This window comes from Hemitrygon akajei, chromosome 3 (genome assembly GCF_048418815.1).
Source record: "Hemitrygon akajei chromosome 3, sHemAka1.3, whole genome shotgun sequence".
Taxonomy (NCBI): domain Eukaryota; kingdom Metazoa; phylum Chordata; class Chondrichthyes; order Myliobatiformes; family Dasyatidae; genus Hemitrygon; species Hemitrygon akajei.
In genome coordinates this window covers 27,074,018-27,097,994 of record NC_133126.1, presented here as the reverse complement: position 1 = coordinate 27,097,994, position 23,977 = coordinate 27,074,018, and the positions used below count along the sequence as shown (strand labels likewise).

Genomic DNA, 23,977 nt, shown 5'->3' with positions numbered 1-23,977 from the left:
TGGCTCTTTTGATACTGAGCAACAGAAAAAGACTCTTGTGTCAAAGTGAAAACAAATTTCTACAAATTGGTCTAAATGTATTACAATTATTAAACACAAAAGTATTCGCCACCCTTTAATATGACACACCAAATCATCACTGGTGTGGCCGATTGGTTTTAGAAATCACATAATTGGTTAAGTGGAAGTCTGTTTTCGGAGACCTGTGTGCAGTCAAGGTGCTTCAGATGATTGTAGTAAAAATACGCCTGTACCTGGGAGGTCCAACTGCTGGAGAGTCAGTATCCTGACAAAAACTACACCGTGATAACAAAAGAACTCTCCAAGCAACTCCGTGAAAAGATTATTGAAAAGCACAGGCCAGGAGATGGATACAAGAAAATTTCCAAGTCACTGAATATCCCTTGGAGTACAGTTAAGTCAACCATCAAGAAATGGGAAGAATATGGCACAGCTATAAATCTGCCTACAGCAGGCCATCCTCAAAAACTGAGTGACCATGCAAGAAGGGGACTAATGAGGGAGGCCACCAAGAGACCTATGACAACTCTGGAGGAGTTACAAGCTTCAGTGGTTGAGATGAGAGAGACTGTGCATATAACAACTGTTGCCTGGGTGCTTCACCAGTCACAGCTTTATGTGAGAGTGACAAAGAGAAAATCACTGCTGGAGAAAAAAAACTCATATAAAATCTTGGCTAGAGTTCGCCAGAAGGCATGTGGGAGACTCTGAAGTCAGCTGGAAGAAGGTTCCATGGTCTGTTGAAACCAAAATTGAGCTTTCTGGCCATCAGACTAAATGCTATGTTTGGCATAAGCCAAACACTGCACATCATCAAAAACCCACTATCCCTGCCTTCAATTATTTTGTTCTTTATATTTGTAATCAGTTTAGATCGCTTTGTAGAGATTTGTTTTCACTTTGACACAAAAGAGTTTTTCTGTTGATCAGTATCAAAAAGCCAATTTAGATCCACTTTGTCTCAACGTTGTAAAACAATAAAACACGAAACTTTCTGAGGCCGTTGAATACTTTTTATAGGCACTGTTAGTGACACAAGAACAAAGAAGGAGACAAGTATGTTGTGATTGTCTCAGTCTCAGATTAGAGATAAAACACATTCCATTGATACATTAAAGTGGTGTAACAACTGCTGCAGAAACCTGAGAAGCTTCTCGAAAATACAGCAATATACAATTATGAGAAAATTCACTGAATAATTATACATACAGGTGTTTATATATAAATTATAAATAACCATAGGAAAGTTAAACTACAGGAAAAATGACACTTCTACTCCCTAATCCAGCATGTATGACAGTGAGACTTAGACAGCTACAGCACGGAAACAGGCCCCTCGGGGCCCAAGGTGTCTATTTGAGCTGGTTCTACTTCTCTAAGCCAGGGGTTCCCAACCTGGGGTACAGTTAATGGTGGAGACCCACAGTATAAGAAAGGTTGGGAATCCCAGCTCTAAACCTATTCAACAATAGAGGGAAGGGTTTGGGTATTGAACATACAAGGGGGCCTAACTGGAACTCCTCTTGTTGCAGGAACTGCGTGAGGACAACATGGTCTTAATCGAGACAAAGACTATGCTGGAGGAGCAGCTTATCATAGCGCGGGCTCGTTGTGATAAGCTGCATGATCTGGAGAAGGAGAACCTGCAGCTCAAGTCCAAACTGCAGGACCTGGAGATGGTAAGTTTTGCTTCTCACTGTGTACTCAGCTTGAAGAGAGCGCCCACTGCATTGGACTGGGGCAAAAAGGCCAAGATGGTGTTGAGATTATAATTGCACCTTTGTTCAGAGTGCAAAACAAATAATAAGTCATGAAAAATTAATGTGTTTGAAGATCTTTGGTGTGTTGTGTAAGCTTTCTCATTCGGTGAGTGTTGCATTTTACCACAGTTGTGATATCATTTTCAAGTCTTTTTTTCAACTGTTTTTTTTTACATAATTCAAGTATATTTATCAAGTGTACATCAGCACATATAGTTTAAGTGCCACTTGTGTTAGAGGCAGCCTCACTTCCTGCACCAACATGGCCTGCACAGAGTGCTTGGTAAAACAGCAGAGAACATGGCATGCAGCAAAAACAAACGCGTTTCTCCCTTCACAACTATGGGCGTACACAGTCCCTCAACCCCAGGATAGGCCTCTAGCCTTCAGCCTCGGGCCTGCAAACACTGAGCACTGACCTCCCAGTGGACGTGCAGAGATTTCAAAAGCTTTCAAGTCGTACGTGTTGGCAGGAGATACACCCACCCCGAAGACCATCACGGATCTGTTCCCAGAAACGAGCATCTTGATGGCCCATTTCATGGGGTATTTGGAACAGAGAACAGCTCATATATGTTGTGCTGATGTTTTAACATAGCACAATTCCCTCACACATAGCCTTTCATATTTCCCTCATTCATGTGCCTACCTAAGAGTCTGAATCAGAATCAGGTTTAATATCACTGGCATATGTTGTGATATTTGTTTAACAGCAGCAGCATATTGCAATAATAAAAACTACCAATTACAAAATTGCTATAAAATAGTGCAAAAAAAGAAAGAAAATAGTGAGGTAGTGTTCATGGGTTCACTATCCATTCAGAAATCATATGGAGCAATGGAAGAACTCATTCCCAAATCAATGAGTGTGCGTCTTCAGGCTCTTGACCTCCTCCTTGATGGTGGCAATGAGAAGAGGGCATGTACAGGGTGATTGGGTTCCTCAATGATGAATGTCACCTTTTTTTGAGGCATTACCTTTTGAAGATGTCCTGGATGCTGGGGAGATTAGTCCCCATGATGAAGCTGGCTGAGTTTATAAACTTTCTGCAGTCTTTTCTGATCCTCTCCATATGAGACAGTGATGCAACCAGTTAGAATGCTCTCCATGGTTTATCTGCTGAAATTCGCACAAATCTTTGGTAACATACCAATTCTCCTCAAATTCCTACTGAAGTATAGCCACTGTTGTGCCTTCTTTGTGATTGAACCAATATGTTGGGCCCAGGATAGAACTTCACAGATTTTGACACCTCAGGAACTTTCTACTGCTGATCCCTCGATGAGGACTGAAGAAGGGTCTTGGCCCAAAATGTCAACGATACTCATTGTCCATAGATGCCTGCTGACCTCCTCCAGCATTTAGTGTGTGTTGCTTGGATTTCCAGCATCTGCAGGTTTTTTCTTGTTTGTCCTCGACGACAACTGGTGCGTGCTCCCTCGACTTCCCCTTCCTGAAGTTCACAATCAGTTCCTTGGTCTTACTGACGTTGAGTGCAAGGTTGTTGCTACGACACCACTCAACCAGCTGATCCATCCTGTGATCCATCCAACCAGTTGTGTTGTCAGCAAGTTTATAGATGGTGTTTGAGCTGTGCCTAACCACACAGTCGTGGGTGTGGAGAAAGTAGAGCTGTGGCCTGAGCATACATCCTTGGAGGTGCATGTGTTGATTGTCAGTGCAGAGTTATTTCCAGTCCACGCAGACTGTGGTCTTCCAGTGAGGATCCAGTTGTAGAGGGAGGTACAGAGGTCCAGGCTTTGGAGCTTGTTGATTAGAATTGTGTTGAACACTGAGTTGTAATCCATAAACAGCAGCTGGATGCAAGTATTACTGTTGTCCCGGTGATCCAAGGAGCAAATGGTAAGCTGATGAGATTACTTCCATTGTAGTCCTATTATAGCGATGGGCAAATTGCAGTGAGTCCAGGTCTCTGCTTAGGCTTTTCGCTCTAACCAACTTCTTAAAGTACTTCATCACAGTAGATGTGAGTGCCACTGGGCGATAGTCATTGAGGCAGTTCACCCTGCTCTTCTTGGGCACTGGTCTGATTGTCGCCCTTTTGAACCAGGTGGGATTCTCTGACTGTAGCAGTGAGAGATTGAAGATGTCCTTGAAGACTCCTGCTAGTTAGTTGGTAGAGGTTCTCAGAGCGTGACACCTCACAAGGGTACACACTCTTGAAAGGTGTTCTGACATTGGCCTCCGAGGCAGAGGTCATAGGGTCATCAAAAGTTGCAGGGGATTGCACAGGTGTAGTTTTATTCTCCCTTTCAAAGTGTGCATAAAAGACATTGAGCTCATCTGGGAGTGAAGTATCACAGCCATACATGAGGATAGGTTTGGCTTTGTAGGATGTAATGGCCTGCAAACCCTGCCAGAGTTGATGTACATCCAATTCCATCTCTAAACCTAATTGGAATTGTTTTTCTGCTCTTAAAATAGCCTTTCTTAAGTCAAACCTGGACTTCTTGTAAAGTTCTGGATCACCAGTCTTGAATGCCACAGATCTAGCCCTCAGCAGACTAGAATCTCCAAGTTCATCCACTGAGGAGTTTTGATTTGGGTATGTCCAGTACATTCTCAAAGGCACACACTCATCGACACAGGCCTTGATGCAGTCAATGACAGTCTGTGTTCAAATTCGAAGATGAATTCCGGGATATTGTCCGGTCCAGCATCTCAAAGCAGTCCTGTAAGTGCTCCTCTCCCTCCTTTGGCTAGATCTCTGTGGTTCTCACTACTACTGATGCAGTCTTTAGTCTCTGCCTTTACGCTGGGAGTAGAAGTACAGCCAGGCTGGCGTGGGGTGGCAGGGGAAGTGTTCTTGATGGTGGTGTGACAGTGGTTGAGTGTGTTAGTTCCTCTGGTTCTACAGGTGATAGTTGTTCAGGGACTTCTTCAAGCTGGCCTGGCTGAAATCCCCCACAGCGCACTGGTTCATGCCTGTTGATTACAGAGCTCAGCTCTTCCGGTGGCTGCCTGAGGTGGAATGTACACCACTACCAGGATGAAGGCGGAAAACTCTATCGGCAGCTAGAAAGGAGGACATTTGATTGCTGGAATTTCCAGTTAAGGTGAGCAGGACTGAGACAGAACCGGCCCCACCACGATGAGTTAATCATAAAGCATACACCATCTCCTCTGCCTCCTGCCCTTTGAGGAGAACGGCGAAGCCATCAGTGCTGCATCTGTAATGGTGGGGAGTAGCCATGTTTCCCTGAAGCATACAGCAGTCCTCGATCTCCCACTGAGATGTGCTGTTTTATTTTCCAGCAACAGCACATTTGCCAGCAGGTTGGTTGGGAGTGAGAGTCTAAAGCCTCTGTGTTTCAATCATACCTGTAGACTGGCTCAGTTTCCACATTTCCATTTTTTAAAGGGGAATTGCACTTGTGACCCGAGTCCAGGATCCATCAGTTCTGAGTATTGATAGATTCTTTTTATACGCCTTAAAACGATGTTGCTTGCTGAAGTACCTATGGCTGTGACTGTGGATTTCAGCTGTGGTAGTCCTGTACAGGAATACATGATGATTCCCATTGGAGCTGCAGACAAAGAGTCGCCCCTGATGGGTGACTCAGGGGCTCTTAAATGTACCTCTGGCAGTGCTTTCCATGCACCCACTGTCTGTATAAAAGTTACCATTGACATTCACCCCTATACTTCCCGCCAATCACTTTACAATTATGCCCCCTCATATTAGCCAATTCTACGCTGGGAAAAAATCACTAGCTGTGCACTCTATCTGTGCCTCTTGCAATCTTGTCCACCTCTATCAAGTTGCCTCTTTCTACCAAAGAGAAAACCCTCGCTTGCTCAACCCATCTTAAGACACGCTCACTAATGCAAGGCAGCATTCTGTTAAATCTCCTCTAAAGCTTCTACATCCTATAGGGTATTTGGAGCATACATCAGTACAGGACAGGGACAGGCCCTTCAGCCCATCACATCTGTGCTGACCACAGTGCTAAATTAAGCTAATCACATCTGAATGTGATGCCAGTTGAAACTCGTACCTCCAGCCTGCAAGTGACCTGTATCTTTCTGTTCTCAAACACAAGCGTTTCAGCAGATGCTGGAAATTTTCGGTGGCACACATAGAAAAGATGCTGGAAATCTCAAACAACCCAGTCCTGATGAAGAATGTCAGCCTGAAGTGTTGACTGAATATTTATTCCCCTCCATAGATTATGCCTGACCTGTTGAGTTCCTCCAGCATTTTGTGTGTGTTACTCTGATCCCTGTGTTTTCATGTGCCTGGCTGAATGCCTTTTAAACATTTCTGTTTCCACTGTCTCACTATTTTTGCTCTCTTTATGCACTACTTATTTATTTTATATAGTTTTTATTGTAATTTGATATATTTTTTGTATTGCATTGTATTGCTGCTGCAAAATGACAAATGTTCATGTTAACAAATCTGATTCTGATTCTGACGTCACTGCCTAGGACAGGGATTCCCCATTCCTACCTGTCTTCAGACTGAGTGATATGCAAGGACATCACTCCATTCAGTTTTCTTCTTGACAGACTTTACTGAACCAAGTGGCATTCTAAAGCAATCCTAGACTCATGGTCACAAACTCAGAAAGGGCTGGGAGACTTTTCCAGATACAATCTGGTTTCTAAACTGTTCATGAACCCATCAGCAATACATCACTATTTTGCTTTCTTTTTCTGCTACGATTTGAATTATTTATACACAAGTTTCTCACAGTAATTTACGGTTTATTTTATGTATTGCATTGTACTGTTGCTGCAAAGCAACGAATTTCATGATATGTCAGTGATTATAAGTCTGATTCCGATTCACTCCAGCTGCCCATCACCCACACGCCCATCCCATTGGGCCCTCTCCCCACGCTGTTCACATATGTTCTTCCCTCCCCACCACCCTTCTTTGGTTCCAATTTCCTCTCCTAACGGATCCCACCATCAGCAGCCCTCTGTTGCCTCTACCTATCATCTCCCAGCCGTGTCACTATCCCCACTCTCCCTTTCTCCATCTGCCTCTCACCTGGACCATAAGACATTGAGACATAGCAACCATTTGGCCCATTGAGTCACTTCCACCATTCCATCATGGCTGATTTATTATCCTTCCCAACCCCATTCTCCTGCCTTTTGCCCATAATCTTTGACACCCTTACTAATCAAGAACCTGTCACCTTCTGCTTTAAATGTGTTCAATGACTTGACCTCCTCAGCCATCTGTGGCAGTGAATTCCACAGATTCACCACCCTCTGGCTAAAGAAATTCCTCCTCATCTCTATGCTAAAAGGATGTCCTCCTTTTCTGAGGCATTGCCCTCTGGTGATCCACACTCACAAATGAGGGAGATAAAGAGTCGCCTTTTGTGGCTGAGACCTTTCACCAGGAATGATGCTGGGAGTTCTGATATCTGATTCCTCCTCTGGGCAGGACCGGGACGCAGATCGGAAGCGTATCGAAGAGCTGGTCGAGGAGAACATGGTGCTGGAAATTGAGAAGAAGCAGAGCATGAATGAATCTGCACATCTTGGCTGGGAGCTGGAGCAGATGTCGAAGAGTACCGACCTGCTGGACGGTAAGTTCCCTCCAAAACTGTTGCTTGGTTCAGGCGGTCAGTGACCGGCTGAGTGTCAGAGAGAAGTAAATCATCATCTCGTGATTGTTGCATCGAGTTGGCTGGAATTGGGTAGAAAAGAGTAGAATGCACTTCAACGTTCAAAGTAAATTTATTATCAAAATACATACATGTCACCGCATCATAGAACATAGAACAGTACGGCACAGTACAGGCCCTTCGGCCCACAATGTTGTGCCGACCCTTAAACCTTGCCTCCCATATAAACCCCCACCTTAAATTCCTCCATATACCTGTCTAGTAGTCTCTTAAACTTCACTAATGTGTCCACCTCCACCACTGACTCAGGCAGTGCATTCCAAGCACCAACCACTCTCTGAGTGAAAAACCTTCCTCTAATATCCCCCTTGAACTTCCCTCCCCTTACCTTAACGCCATGTCCTCTTGTACTGAACAGTGGTGCCCTGGGGAAGAGGCGCTGGCTGTCCACTCTATCTGTTCCTCTTAATATGTTGTATACCTCTATCATGTCTCCTCTCATCCTCCTTCTCTCCAAAGAGCAAAGCCCTAACTCCCTAGATTATAATGCATACTCTCTAAACCAGGCAGCATCCTGGTAAATCTCCTCTGTACCCTTTCCAATGCTTGCACATCCTTCCTATAGTGAAGCGACCAGAACTGGACACAGTACTCCAAGTGTGTCCTAACCGGAGTTTTATAGAGCTACATCATTACCTCGCGACTCTAAAACTCTATCCCTCGACTTATGAAAGCTAACACCCCATAAGCTTTCTTAACTACCCCATCTACCTGTGAGGCAACTTTCAGGATGCATATGTGTCACTGCATCATAGAACATTATGGGACATTGAACAATATAACACAGTACAGGCTCTCTGACTCACCGTGTTGTGCCGACCCTTTAACCTACTGTAAGATCAATTTACCCCTTCCCTCCGATATAGCCCACCATATTCCTCCAATCACCAGGTTCTTTATCCACCTGTCCTGCTGCCCTCTGTGCACTTTGGTCATAACCTTAAACCTCCCTCTTTACCTCAACAATTTCTTCCCATCACACTTCTCTTAATTAAACTCCATTTGCCTCCTTTGTGCCTGCCTGTTACATTGAGGTCTCACAAAGACATAGAGCCAGAAACAGGCCATTCTGCCCACTGAGGCTGTGCCAGTCATCAAGTACCCAATTGCTCTAATCCCAGGCCAGTCCTATTCTTCCCATGTTCCACCGACTCAGCATGGCCTAGGTGGACCAAAGGGCACGTTTCTGTGCTGTACCATGTACAAACTCCTCACAGACAATGACAGAATTGAACCTGGGTGGCTGGTGTTGTAAAGCATTGACAGGGCAGCAGGGGTTGTGGTTCAGAGCTTCAGCTGGAAGCCAGCACCTTCAATGGTGCATTGCTCTCTCCGCACTGAATTCCTCAAACCTCCAGAGATGAAGTTTGATGTGGCGATGTATTATAAAAGATGCCCGTCACACACCCCAGCCTGTCCATTGTGTGACTTGGTTCCACTCTGTTAAGGTAGACCTTAAGTGATAGCCCAACAAGCCACAAATTTCTACAAACAAAAACAACCTGCAGAAAGCAGACCAAAGAATATTTTTTCAGAAGAGCCATGTTATTCAGCATTTGGATAGTGCTGGCCAGAATTGGTATTTCGTAACTCGGGAGAATTCATTAAAAGTTATTGCCTCACGGGCTTAGCAATCAACAAAACTCTGCGATGCACAAAAACCTTTTATTCCAGGAGCTTTTAGAAAGAATGGATTGAGTGCTGACCAATCTTTCCCTTTAACAAGTTCTAGAGAAGGACGTAACTTCCCAGAAGAGAGAATTTTGTTGTAGATCTGGAAGTGGCTGAACTCTTCACTTCCACAACAAAAAGCTCCTCAAAAAGCCGTGACCTGGTTTCCTTCAGGATTCGTTTCAAAGTAGGCTCAGTGTTTGCATTTTGATTGTCCTCTGCCTTGAGGTCGAATGTACCGAATTTTCATCAGGTGATGGATTTGTGACCCAATTTCTTGAACCTTTAGTGGGTTTTAATCGTGAAGGTGCCATTGGTTTATTTAATAGAAACTCTCATACAAAGCAAACCTAGCTCAGTCAAATAGAAAAACTTTATCTTGCTCACATTTATAGCTGTGGAAATGCTGTTTACTTAGACTCATAGAACACTACAGCATAGAAACAGGCCCTTTGGCCCGTCTAGTCTGTGCTGAACTATTATTCTGCCTAATCCCATCAACCTGCACCCCCAGACCATAGCCTTCCATATCCCTCCCATCTATGTACTTATCCAAATACTATATCTCTTAAGTTTCAAAATCAAACCCACATCCACCACTCTGCTGGAGCTTGTTTCACACTCTCACCACCCACTGAGTGAAGAATCTTCCCCTCAGGTTCCCCTTGAGTATTTCAGCTTCAACCCTATACCCATGATTTCTAGTTCTAGTCTCACCCAACTTGTTTGCGTTTACCTTATCTATAATTTTGTATACATCTATCAAATCTCCCCTCATTCTCCTAAGTCCCAGGGCAAATCTTTCCCAATAATTCAGGTCCTCAAGTCCCAGCAGCATCCTTGTAAATTCTGTCTGCACTCTTTCAATCTTATTGATATCTTTCCTGTCCATTTCTGACTATTGTAAAAAAAAAGGTTCCGGATTAGAGATGCAGTTATACCTTCTGCTTTTTGTAATTGATAATACTCATTCATTATTAATGTTAGACCATAAGACTTGGGACCAGAATTGGGCCATTTGGCCCATTGAGTCTGCTGTGACATTACATGATGGCTGAGTTATTATCCCTCTCAACCCCAATCAACCTGGGTCCACATCCATCGACCCCTCAAAGTTTCTGTGCAAGTTGATAGGGTTGTTAAGAAGTCGAGTGGTGTGTTGCCTTTTATTAGTCATGGGACTGAGTTCAAGAGCCACAAGATAATGTTGTAGCTCTGTAATACTCTAGTTAGATCACGCTTGGAGTATTTCTTTTTGGTACTTTAAACATTGTAATGTGTTTATTTATTATAGGTCATACTTATGTGTACTTCATGTATATAGGTTACAAAGGAAAGAGTGGCTTCATTGGGAAGTCTGGGGTTCTGAGGGGAAATAAATCAACGTGATGGAATGGTGGAGAAGAATCGATGGGCCAAATGGCCTAATGCTGCCCCTGCGTCTTATGAAGCGAGGATATGGTGGAGAATGTACTTTTGTATCATCCCTGCCTTCTCCTCATAACCTATGATGCTGTTACTAATCAACCTCTGCTTTAAAAAGGGTTCTACTAGATAAAACCGCGTGCAGATCTAGTGCCAGCTATCCTGAGGGAACCCTAACTACTAGATGGTTCAATTCTCTCTTTCACCTCTATACCAGGTTAGACGACCGACTGCACATCAATCGATCAACTGGCTTGAATCTGCTCCTCTGTCTCGTAGTCTTATGAACCTTTACAAAATAGAGACTTGACCACAGTTGCCATTCAGTTCTGGGCACATGCCTCAGTAATAGTTGAAGGCAGAGCCTAGTTGGAAGGATAGCTCTAAGAACGAAGGAGCTTAGTTTGTGGTGCACTGGTGAAGCTGTAGTTCTCTTGTGATGGAGAAGATTGAGTAGGACTCTGATATCGATATTTAGAACTGTGAAGAAATACAGAGAGAGTTAAGTCATTTGACAACAAGGTGAGGAACCAGAGGAGTCAATGAAAGTAATTAGCAACAAAAAGAGCCAGAATCAGATGTATTGTCACTGACTCACTGTATGTGATGTAAAATTTGTTGTTTTTCAGCAGCAGTACAGTAAAAAACATAAAATCACTGTAAAGTGGTTGGGGCTGTGAGGGAAATGGATAGGCCATGATGAAACGATGGAGTAGGCTCGAGCCAAGTGGCCTAACTCTGCTCCCATATCCATGGTCTTATGGTCTAAGTTACAAATGTAAATAGGAGAAACGCAGCAGTGATCATGGACAATTCAGAAATATGATGGCAGGGAGGAAGAAACTGTTCCTAAAATGTTGAGTATGTGACTTCAGACTCCTGAACCTCCTCTCTGATAGTAAAAATGAGAAAAGAGCATGTCCTAGGTGGTGAAGGTCTATAGCAACAGATACCGCCTTCATGAGACACCACCCCTTGAAGATGTTCTCGACGGCCGGGACGGTGGTGCCCATGATTGAGTTGACAACTTTGTGTCACCTTTTGCAATCCTGCACGCTGAAGCCTCCATACCAGACGGTGATGCAACCAGTTAAAGCAGTCAATCATGCTTAGGATGTCAGAGTGACTCATTTTTATGTGGAGAGTGATTAGGGTCTGGAATGCATTGCCTGAAGGCTTTGTGGTGGAAGGTGCAACTGCTGTGTTCTCTAGAGAGCATGGTTAAGAACTTGAAAGCAAATAGTTTACACATGGGATCTGGGAAAGAGTGCGGAGATGGGACCAGCTGTATTACCCACATACAGAACCAGGGTAGCAACGATGGGCCAACTTCTCCCTCCTGTGTTGTGTTTAGTTTAGAAGTTTCCATCTAATGTTTGCAATGTCACATCAGAAAATAGTTACGTGATTCATGTTGTGGGTTATTAATTAAAGAACAGTGATTCAGAAACAGGTTCATTATCACTGACATGTCATGAAATTTGTTGTTTTACAGCAGCAGTACCGTGCGACACATTAAAGTACTATAAATTTCAATAAGAAATATCATAATATATGTATGTACTCTAGGTATATAGATAAGCAGTGCAAAAAAAGAGAGCAAAAATAGTGTCCTCTTGAACCAGGTCAACACAACTTCAACATCAAATGTCTTCAGCAGCTGTGACGGTGGTCGAGCCAGATACATTAAGGACATTTAAGAGACTCTAAGATGGGCACATGGATGAAAGAGAAATGGAGGGCTATGTGGGAGGGAAGGATTAGATTGATCTTGGGGTAGGATAAAAGGTCAGTACAACATCAGTGGTCTGTTCCAGCTCTGCCTCTGGCTCATGGGCCAAGATCTCTGGCTTAACCTTTACCATGCCTCCAGCTTTATAAAATCAGATTCTTCTCACTTTCGTTCCGATCCTTTGCCAATTACTGTATCTTCCATCTGCGAGTGAACTGCCTCTCGAAGCCCTTAACTCCCAGTTCCTTCCTCTCACTCATTCCGTGAGTTCCTCCACTAAGCCTCCACTTACAAGCTTAGTGCATAGCAGCACTAATCAAGCATTTCAGCCCATGATGTTGTGCTGACTCTTTAATCTACTCTAAGGTTAGTCTTAACCCTTCCCTCCTATATAGTCCTCCATTTTCTATCATTCAAGTTCCTGTTTAAGAGTCTCTTAAGTGTCCCTAACATATCTGCTTCTACCACCATTCCTGGCAGGGCATTCCATGCTCCCACTACTCTCTGTGTAAAAAAAAAACCTACCTCCGACAGTCCCTCTATACTTTGCTCCAGTTGCTTTAAAATTATGTCCTCTTGTATTAACACTTCCACCCTGGGAAAGAGTCTCTGGCTGTCCAATCTATCAGTGCCTCTTATCATCTTATACACCTCTATCAAGTCGCCTATCAACCTCCTTCACTCCAGTGATTAAAGCCCTAGATCGTTCAGCCTATCCTCGTAAGATGACTTCTCTAAAGCCACACAAAATGCTGGAGGGACTTAGCAAGTCAGCAGCATCTATGGAGGGGAATACAGTCAAACTTTTAGGCTGAAACCCTTCATCAAGACTGGCATCGATGCTGCCTGACCTGCTGAGTTCCTGCAGCATTTTGTGGGTGTTGCTCTGGCTTTCCAGCATCTGCAGAATCTCTTGTGTTTACAGTTTGCTCTCTAGTCCGGGCAGCATCCTGGTAAATCTCCTCTCTACCCTCTCTAAAGATTCCACATCCTTCCTCTAACAAGTCGACAAGAACCGAGCACAATAATCTAAGTGTGGCTTTGCTTTGATCTCCTTTGCAGCTGGCCGCAAGTCGTTTGTCCTTGAGATGAACGAGTCGGCATCGAGCCGGATCCTGAAACTGGAGAAGGAAAACCAGAGCCTGCAAAATGGGGTTCAGGAACTCCGGCAAGCCCTACTATCGGCGGAGGAGAGCAAGGCCAGGGTTGCTGAGCTGGAGGCAGAGAACAAGCTTCTCAGCAGCAAGGTCTGAACGTTCTGGTTTCCAACAGTCTACAAAGTTCCTAATGTCATTCTACCTCACAGGAGGGGAGGAATCAGAATCAAAATCAATAGATAGATGGGTAGAGAGAGAGAGAGAGAGAGAGTGTGTGTGTGTGTGTGTTTTTCTGTCTGTGTGTGTGTGTGTGCGTGTGTGTGTCTTTTAGAAGATGAGCATTGATCCTGGAGAGGCTAATGCCCATGATGGCGCTGGCTGAATTTGCAACCTTCTGCAGCTGCTTCCGATTCTGCGCAGTGGCCCCTCCATACAAGATGGTAATGCAGCCAATTAGAATGTAGGAATTTGTTAGAGTCTTTGGTGATAATTCTAAATCTGCTCAAAGCTTTCCAGCAAGAAATGAGTATATCCCTATTTAAGACCTTAAGAAGTTGGGGCAGGGAAGGCCATTTGGCCCATTGAGCCTGTCCCACCAGTCAGTGGGATGGTGGCTGATACAAAATTCTTCTGAGTCCTGATGAAGCGTCACAGTCCGAACTTCAACTGTTGATTTCCCCCCCATTGATGCTGCTTGACTTGCTGAGTTCCTCCAGCATTTTGTATGTATTCCACAGGTCCACTGTCCCGCCTTTTCCCCACGCCACATGATTCTCGATGCTTAGCAATCTGTTGATGTCAGCTTTAAATACACTGATAGATTCTATCCACATAGAACTCTGAGACTAGGAATTACAAAGTCCCTCAAACCTCCTGGAAAACTACTCTTCCTCATGCTTCAGATAGCATTAAGCTGAAAGGAATGCAGCAGATCTATACCAGGACGTGGCTGGGACTCGAGGGAATGAGTGATACAGAGAGGTTGAGCAGGTGGGCCTTTTATTCACTGGAGACCGAGAAGTTATTTTATTGAAGTGTATAAAGTCGTAAGGACTATAGACAGGGTGAATGCACACAGTCTAGGCTTGGGAAATCAAGTCAAGTTTCTTGTCATTTAACTATATACATGTATACCGTCAAAGGAGACAATGTTTCTCAGAACCAGGGTGTAAAGTACAGAAGTACACATAATAAACATGACACACAATAACTTAGGAAAGTAAGGATTAAATCTACAGATGAAACACAAATAAATTGGACTGAAAGGCCTGCCTTATACATCAACTTCTTTGTAATAAGGGTCAATATTCCAGTAGTCTTCAGTAACACCTGCTACTCTTGTGTGCTTAGTCCATTGTCATACAGTTATTTAGCATGAAACGGACCATTTGGCCCAACTCTTGTGTTCCCACAAGCTAGTCACATCTACTGTCATTTGGTCCATAGCACTCCAAACCATTCCTGTCCATGTACCTATCTAGATAGGTTTTAAATGTTGTTCATGTGCCTGACACAATACTATTTCTGGCAGCTTCTTCCAAATACACATAACCCTTCGCATGAAGGAACTGCCTCTGATTTAAATCTCTCCCCTCTGATTTCAATGAGATCTCCCCCTGATTCTTCTGAACTCCAGCGAGTACAGTCCCAGAGCCATCAAACACTCTTCATATGTAACCTTTTCATTCCCAGGATAATTCTTGTGAACCTCCTCTGGGCCCTCTCCATTGCCAGCAGATCCTACCTCAGATAAGGGGCCCAAAACAGCTCACAATACTCCCAAGTGCAGTCTGACCAATGCCTTATAAAGCTTCAGCATTACTTTTTTGCATTTATGTGACTTCTCCAACCCAGGTGGTTTATCTAACCCTTTCCTCCGACATAGCCCCCCTTTCTGCTATCTTCCACATGCCTAACAAGAGTTCTAAGATACTTCAGGATGTTAGGCGAAAGGCACTAAAGGTGTTGGCTTCATCCTTCCAGAGGGACCGAGTTGAATTGTATTCTCTGCCTTGCCATCAGGTGGGAAGCCTCCAGACGGAACTCGAACGGGAGAAGCAGAGCAACCAAGACATGGGCACCCTGAGTGAGGAACTTCTACAGGACAAGGCCAGGCTACAGGAGAGGGTGGACATTCTTCAGGCTGAGAGAGAGCGGCAGGTAACCCAAAGCACGAGCGGTATTGTGTTGGGATGTGTGTGGTGACATTTGCAGGCTTGCCCCTGCACAGTCATTGGTTGTTAATGCAGACAAAGCATTTCACTGTCTGTCTCAATGTACAAGGTGTAACTCTGAATCTGAGACGTTATGCTGGAGGAGCTCAGCAGGTCAGACAGCATGTATGGAAGGGAATAAGAGTTGACATTTCGGACCAAGACCTTCATCAGAACTGGAATGCTCAACATCTCCAGCATTAGCACAATCCCTTGTTTTAGGGAACAGAGGGATACAGGTCTCGTGCAGCCTGGTGGGCCTAGTCCTTCATCAGGATTCCTCCATGGATGCTGCCAGACCTGAGTTTGTCCAGCATTTTGTGTTTGTTGCTCTGGATTTCCAGCAGCTGCAGAATCTGACTGGTGAGCTGATTGCATTGGTTGGAAAATGCTCTGCTGTGTCATGTGATTACCGAAAAGCAGGTATTCAGGACCCCGAGCACTGAGTCAGCAATTCACCTGTGAATCTGTTGGGGTTCTCTACTCCTGGTGTGGACTCCCCACGTCAGTGAAGGCCAATGCAGACTGGGAGACTGCTTCGTCGAGCCTGCCTGTATAGACGAGATTTTGTGATGGCCACCCATTTTAACTTTACTTTCCATTTCCATTCCCATTCCCATTCTGACATTGCGATGTTTACTGTCACGTTGTGGCCGCTCTCAGGTTTGAGGAACAATACCTCACATTCCGTTGGATAGTCTCCAGTCTGATGGTATGAACATTTTTTCTTCTAACTTCCAATAAATCCTCCCCCTTGTTTTTCCACCCCCCACTCTGGCTCTCCTCTCCCCACTTTTCTTCTCTTTACCTGCCTATCCTCTCCCTCTGGTGCCGCTCCTCCTTCCCTTCCTCCCATAGTCCACTCACCTCTCCTATCGGATTCCTCTTCCTTCAGCCCTTCCACCTATACCCTCCCAGCTTCTCACTTCATTCTCCCTCCCCCACCCACCTTCCCCCTCACCTGGTTTCACCTATCCCTACCTTCTAGTCCTCCTCTCCTTTCCCTACCTCCATATTCTGACTTCCTCATCCTTCCTTTCCAGTTCAATGAAGGGTCTCGGCCCAAAACATTGACTGTTTATTCCTCTCTATAGATGCTGTTTGACATGTGAAGTTCCCCCGGCACGTTGTCAAGTGCGTTTAGGGGCATACCCCAGAGGGATGAAGTTAAATTGGTTTATTATTGTCACATGTACCAAGATACAGTGAAAAACTTTCTCATGCATTAGATCCATCCAGATAATTTCAAATCATCAGTTTGTTGGCAAAGTACAACGGAAAAGCAAAAAAATAATAGAGTATAGTGTAAACACAAGAGATTCTGCGGATGCTGGAAATCTAGAGCATTTTAAGCAACACACTCAAAATGCTGGAGGAACTCAGTAGGCCAGACAGCATCTATGGAAAAGACTAAATAGTGGACGTCTCTGGCCGAGTCCCTTCATCAAGACTACTCTGATACCTAATAAAGAGGGCACTGAGTGTACGCTCATGGTCGTCTGCTGCTGCAGCCCATCCATTTCAAGGTTCAATGTGTTGTGCATTCAGAGATGCTCCTCTGTATGTCACTGTGGTAACGTGGTTATTTGAGTTACTGTCCCCTTTGTGTCAGCTTGAATCAGTCTGGCCATTCTCCTCTGACCTCCCGTATTAACAAGATGTTTTTGCCCACAGAACTGCTGCTCACTGGATGTTTTTTTTGCACCATTCTCTGTAACTAGTAGATTGTGCGTGAAAATCACAAGAGATCAGCTACTTCTGAGAGACTCAAACCACCCTGACTGGCACTAACAATCATTTCTTGTTCAAAGTCACTTACATCACATTTGTTCCATATTCATGAAGTTTTGTGTGAACCTCTTGACTGTGTCTGTGTGCTTTTATAATCGAGTTGCTGCCTCATGTTTGGCTGATTAGATATCTGCATTAACGTACAGATGTACCTAACAAAATAGCCACTGTGTGTATAAAGGAGAGGAAAGAATATTGTATGCATAGAGATTGTATTTAATCTTGCTCAACGTGTGAGTTTTCTATAACTTTCAGTAGTGCAGTGACCTTTTGATACATTCTCCTTGTTCTTATCTCCAGGTAAAGGCGCTGGAGAAGGAGAATGAACATTTAAACCAGGCCATCACTTCACTCAGGGAACGTTCGGAAATCAGTGCAGAAGCCAGAGTGAAGGACATCGAGAAGGAGAACAAAATCCTTCACGAGACCATCTCAGAGACCACCAACCAGTTAGCCAAGTTGGAATTCGAGAAGAAGCAGGCCCACAGGGAGATTCTCCAGTACAAGGAGAAGGAGGAGAGGGCTGAAGCACTGGAGAAGGATGTCTACCGACTCGAGCAAGACAACGAGCAGCTTCAGAAACACGTTACCTCCTTGAAGATCACATGTGAGAGTGTCGGCACTTTGGAGCAAGAGGTTTCGAACCTCGAGCTGGAGAACAGCAAGTTGAAAAAGTCCCTCAACAGCCTGCAAAACTCCCTGATCAAGTTGGAATCAGTGAAGAAGGACAATAAACAGCTGGACGAGGAAAACTTGGAGCTGAGGAGGATGGTGGAGACCATGAAGTTTGCGAGGACAAAACTTATCAAAGAGGAAATGGAGAAGCGTGAGCTGGAAAAGGAGAAAGATGAACTCAGGAAAAGTGTGGAGCTGTTGAAGTCCTTGAACCGGAAGTCAGAGCGGCTGGAGATAAGCTACCAAGGTCTGGAATCAGAAAATCAGAGACTTCAGAAGGTGCTGGACAACAGTGAATCTAAAGTCCGCCAACTAGAAAAGGAGCTCCAGGACGCTGAGAATGAGAACTGTGTTCTGCAGAGGAACCTGGGGGAGCTGAAGGTCTCCAGCAAGAGGCTGGAGGCGCTGGAGAAGGACAACAAGACACTGGAGCACGATGCGGCGCAGCTGGAGAAGGAGAAGGCGACGCTGGACAGGGAGAACAAGCGACTGTGGCAGCAGGTAGAGCTGAAGGACGCAATCCTCGACGACAACAGCCAGAAGCTGTTGAGCCTGGAGAAGGAGAGGCGAGTGCTGGAGAAGGACGTGGACAGGTACAAGGAAAGCACCAACAAACTGAAGGAGCTGGAGGTCGACTACAAGGAAGTGGTCAAGCAGTCCACCATCAACACGAGGACACTTGCGACTCTCAGAGAGGTAGGACATCCCTCAGTTACTACAAACTTCAGCGGGAATGCCAGCATTAGAACGTAGAACACGACAGCAGAGTAGGCCTTTCCTCATACAGTCATACTGCAAGAAATAAACCCTACAACCCAGCGAGTGCATGCCAGCCATCAGCCACCCATTCACACAAACCCTACTCTAGTCCCATAAGACACAGAAACAGAATTCAGCCCCCAGTTCCGCTCCACCATCCCATCATGGCTGATTTATCTTCTCTCTCAATCCCATTCTCCTGCCTTCTCCCCATAACCTTTGACATCTTTACTAATCAAGAATCCAGTTTAAATATACTCAATGACTTAGCCTCCACAACTGTCTGTGGCAATGAATTCCACAGATTCATATGAGGAAATTCCTCTTCAACTCTGTTCTAAAGAGATATCCTTATATTCTGAGGCTGTGCCCTCTGGCCCTAGATGCCCTCACTAATGGAAACATTTTCTCCACATCCACTCTATCTAGGCCCTTCAATATTTGATAAGTTTCAATGAGGTCCCCCCTCATTCTTCTAAACTCTCTCTAGCGAGTACAGCCCAGAGCCATCAAACGGTCCTCATACATTAAAACCCCTCCCTCCCCACCCCACTCCCCCTCGCCCCCTCTCCCAAGCTCCTCTCCCCCTGTTCCTCCCCTCCCCTTCATATCCCTCTCATCCATGTACCTCCCCTTCATATCCCTCCCATCCATGTACCTATCCAGCCTTCTGTCAAATTTTGCAATGGAACCAGCAACCACCACTTCCACTGGCAGCTCATTCTACACTCGCACCATCCTCGGAATAAAGAAGTTCCTTCTCATGTTCCCCTTAAATATTTCACCTTGCACCCTTAACCCATGATCTTTAGTTCTAGTCAAAGTTCAATGTAGATTTGTTATCAAACTACATATATGTCACCATATACAACCCCAAGATTTGCTTTCTAGCTGCATACTAAATAAGTCCAAGAAGCACAATAGAATCATTGAAAGATTGCACCCAAAGGATGGACAAGCAACCAATTGTGCAAAAGACAACAAACTCTGCAAATGTAAAAGAAAAATATAGTAATAATTAACAAATAAACAATAAATATAGAGAACATGAGATGAAGAGTTCTTGCAAGTGGGTCCTAGGTTGTGGGAACAGTTCAGTGATGTGGTGAGTGCAGTTTAGTGAAGTTATCCCATTGGGTTCAAGAACCTGATGCTTGAAGGGTAATAACTGTTCCTGAACCTGGTAGTGTGAGCCCTGAGACTCCAGTACCTCTTTCCTTATGGCAACAGCAAGAAGAGAGCATGATCTGGGTGATGAGGGATCAGCCATCCTGTGACAGCGCTCCATTTAGATATGCTCAACGGTGGAGAAGACTTTACCCATGATGTACTGGGCCCTATCTGCTACTTTTTGTAGGATTTTCTTTTCAAGGACATTGGCAGTTCCATACCAGGCCATGATGCGACCAGTCAATATACTCTCCACCATAGAAGTTTGTCAAAGTTTTAGATGTCATACCAAATCTTTGCAAGCTTTTAAGCTGCCATGTAATTGCACCTACGTACTGGGCTTAGGACAGACCCTCTGAAATTATAACACTGAGGGATTTAAAGTTGCTGACCCTCTCCACCTCTGATTCCCCCAATGAGAGGTGGCTGATGGATCTCTGGTTTCTTCCTCCTGAAGTCAATAATCAGCTCCTTGGTCTTGCTGACATTGAGTGAGAGGCTGTTGTTATGGCCCCCACTCTGCCAGATTTTCAATATACTGATTCATCACCACCTTTGATTCAGCCAACCACAGTGGTGTCATCTGCAAACTTAAATATGGTATTGGAGCTGTGCTTAGTCTCGCAGCCATCAGTATAAAGTGCATGGAGAGGGGGCTAATTACACAGCCTCGTTGTACACCTGTGCTGGTAGAGATTGTGGAGGAGATGCTGTTGTTCCCAATCTGAACCGACGAGGGTCTACAAGTGAGGAAATCAAGTATCCAATTGCACAAGTGTGTATTGAGGCCAAGGTCTTGAAGCTTATTGATTAGTTTTGAAGGCGTGATAGTATTGAATGCTGAGCTGCAGTCAATAAAGAACATTCTGATGTCTGCACTTTTGCTGCCCAGATATTCTTGGGTTGAGTGAAGAGCCGATGAAATGGCATTTGCTGTGGATCCGTTATGCCTGTTGACAATTTGGTGCAGATAAAAGTTTGTTCTCAGGCAGACGGTGATATGTTTCAACACCAATCTCTCACAACACAGTGGATGTAACTGCCACTGGACAATAGTCATTGAGGCAGGTTGTTGTGTTCTTCTTAGACACCAGTATAATTGAAGCCTGCTTGAAGCAGGTGTGTATCTCAGATTGCCAAAGCAAGAGGTTAGAGATCTCAGTGAACTCCAGCCAGTTACTCAGCACAGGTCTTCAGTACTTGCCCTGGTGTCCCATCTGGGCTGGATGTTTTCCGTAGGTTCTCCCTCTGAAGGATGCTGTCATGTCATGCTCTTAGAGACTGAAATCACAGGGTCATCAGGGGCTGTGAGAGTTCGTGAAGGTTTCTCCATGTTTTGACCGTCAAAGCGAGCATAGAAGGCATTGAGCTCATCTGGAATTGATTCCCTGTTGTCACCTACGTCACTTGCTTCCTCTTGGTAAGAGGTGACAGCATTCAAGCCCTGCCACAACTGTTGACTGATTCAAGTTTAGTCCAGACTTGCCACTTCAAGCCGAGATGGCTTTCGGCTGATTGTATTCGGACTTCTTGTATCTCATTTGGTCACCGGACCTGAATGCCACTGATCTGCCCCTCAGCAGTTTCCATATCTCATGATTTAACCAGGGCCTCTGGTTGAGGAAGACACTGATTGATTTTGTGGGGGCAGACTCATTTTATAAAGTCCATGATCACCATGGTGTATTGATTTGGATCTTAGGATGAGTCCATGAACATTGTGCAATCTGTCAACTCAAAGCAATCCCGTAGGTGCTTCTCTGCCTCCTGCCACCACTTCTTTGTTGTCATAATCTTTGGAGCTTTGCTCTTGAGCCTCTGCCTGTATGCAGGTAGGAGAACGGCCAAGTGATCAGATTTCCTGAAATGTGATCTGGGCACGGAACGGTAGGCATTCCTTATCGTAGTATAGCAGCCACCTAGTGTGCCACAGGTTATATGCCCATGGTAGTTAGGCGGAGGCTTCTTCAAACTAGCCTGACCACCTCGGTGGAAAAAGCCTGCTTGCATTCACTCTATCTCATCTATCAAATCTCCCCTCATTCTCTTATGCTCCAAGAAATAAAGTCCTAATCCATTGAACCATTCCCTGTAACTCAGGTCCTCAGTCCCACAGCATCCTTGTGAATTTTCTCTGCACTCCTAATCTTTCCTGTAGGTGGGTGACCAGAATGGCACACATTACTCCAAATTTGGTCTCACCAGCATTTTATACATGAAAAATCGAGGTTATTTTTTCTAGTTGTTGGATTACTAGTGCTGGAAATGTTGGTAATCTGGTTACAGTGGTCACTGCTGAACTGTACGTCTCTGTTCCAGGAACTCTTCCACGAGAAGCTGAGGAGCCAGGAGCTCTCTAATGAGTTGGAAAAACTAAATCAGGAGTTGGAGAAAATTGGTCTAACCAAGGAAAGACTTCTACAAGAGGAACACAACAGTGATGATAAGTAAGAGCAATCCCCTAATTCTTCAATGAATTTATTCTTTATAATTCTTAATTGTAATTATAATTCTTCACAGAATATTTAGGAAAATGGGACTAGCTCAGGGAGGCAAGTCTTTAACACTTACACAGAGTGTTGCTGCAAGAAAGCAGCATCCATCATCAAAGACTGTCACCACCCAGGCCTTGTTCTCTTCTCGTTGGAACCATTGGGCAAGGGCTACAGGAGCCTTGGGTCCCACACCGACAGGTTCAGGAACAGTTATTACCCTACAGCCATCAGGCTTCTGAACCAGAGTGAATATCTTCACTCACCTCAACTTTGAACTGATTCCGTGACTGACAGGCTCACTTCCAAAAGTTCACGCTCTCAGTCTTATTTTTATTTGCATAGTTTCTCTTCTTTTACACATTGTTTTTAGTTTGTCTGTCTTTGTCTGTTTATGTATAGTTTTTCATAAATGTTATTGTATTGGAAAAAGGATCTAGCGCTTTCCCAGTGTACGTGACAAATAAACTCTCCTCTAATCAGTTTAAAATGGATACCTGCACCTGACTGGAAGCCTGAGAAGAGTTTATTTGTTATTGTATTTCTTTATGTCCCATAAATACCCATAAGAAAATGAATCTCAAGGTAGAATATGGTAAAATATACATAATATTCGATAATAGTTTGAACTATGAATTTTCACATCAGGGGTGCTGGTAAAAACAGATACATTAGGAGCACTTAAGAAACTTTTTGATAGGCACATCGTTGATAGAAAAATGGAGGTTGTGGCAGAGGGGAAGGATTAGGTTGATCTTGGAGAAAGGGTCAAAAGGGCCTATGTTATTTGCTTCTCGTGTTGATGTACTTCGAAACAGAAGCATTCTTCATGCTGATAGTGGTGTTGAAGCTCTTTGTGTCCATGCTGGGTTTTTAAAAGAAGAGGCAACTGCCCGATTCTCACAGTTTGTAACTTTGTAGGTTAGACCTCATCAATTGTTCATCCTCAAAAAGGCAAAAAAACAAGCTGTTGGAGGAACTCAGCAGGTCGGGTGGCATTTGCCGAGGGAACTGAAGAGCTGACATTTCGGGTTCAGACTTTTCATGGACAGTACAGGCCCATCAACCTTTTAGCCTGCTCCAAAATCAATCTAACTCTTCCCTCCCACATAGACCTCCATTTGTCTTTCATCCATCTGCCTGCCTCAGAGCCATGTCCCTAGTGTATCTGCCTTTACCACCATCCCTGGCAGGGTGTTTCACACATCCATTATTCTCTGTGTAAAGAACATCCTGGTAATTATCTGACTAAAAGACACTAGGAAGTGAAGCATTAAGATGCTGGAATCTGGTGCAAAACAAAAGAGCTACTGGAGGAACAGAATTGGCACATGGGTGAGAGGAAAATGGAGGGTTATGTGGGAGGGAAGTATTAGATTCATCTTGGAGTCAGATAAAATGCCTTATAAAAGTATTCAGCCCACACCCCTTTGTTCACATAAATGAATATTACAACCAGGGATTTCGATTAGTTTAACTGAGAATTTTATTTGTGAATCTC

The 23,977-nt window shown here is 44.4% G+C and overlaps 1 protein-coding gene across 4 annotated transcripts in view; it reads left to right on the top strand.

The window, feature by feature from the left end:
* Positions 1–23,977, top strand: part of ccdc88c (coiled-coil domain containing 88C) — a 240,256-nt gene that overhangs the window by 140,571 nt on the left and 75,708 nt on the right. For all 4 annotated transcript variants that reach the window (XM_073039398.1, XM_073039399.1, XM_073039400.1 and 1 more), the window contains 6 exons: positions 1,554–1,700; positions 7,208–7,352; positions 13,342–13,526; positions 15,399–15,536; positions 17,681–18,751; positions 22,304–22,431. In XM_073039398.1, the coding sequence (XP_072895499.1) occupies positions 1,554–1,700; positions 7,208–7,352; positions 13,342–13,526; positions 15,399–15,536; positions 17,681–18,751; positions 22,304–22,431 (1,814 nt within the window). The remainder of the gene's footprint in view (positions 1–1,553; positions 1,701–7,207; positions 7,353–13,341; positions 13,527–15,398; positions 15,537–17,680; positions 18,752–22,303; positions 22,432–23,977) is intronic.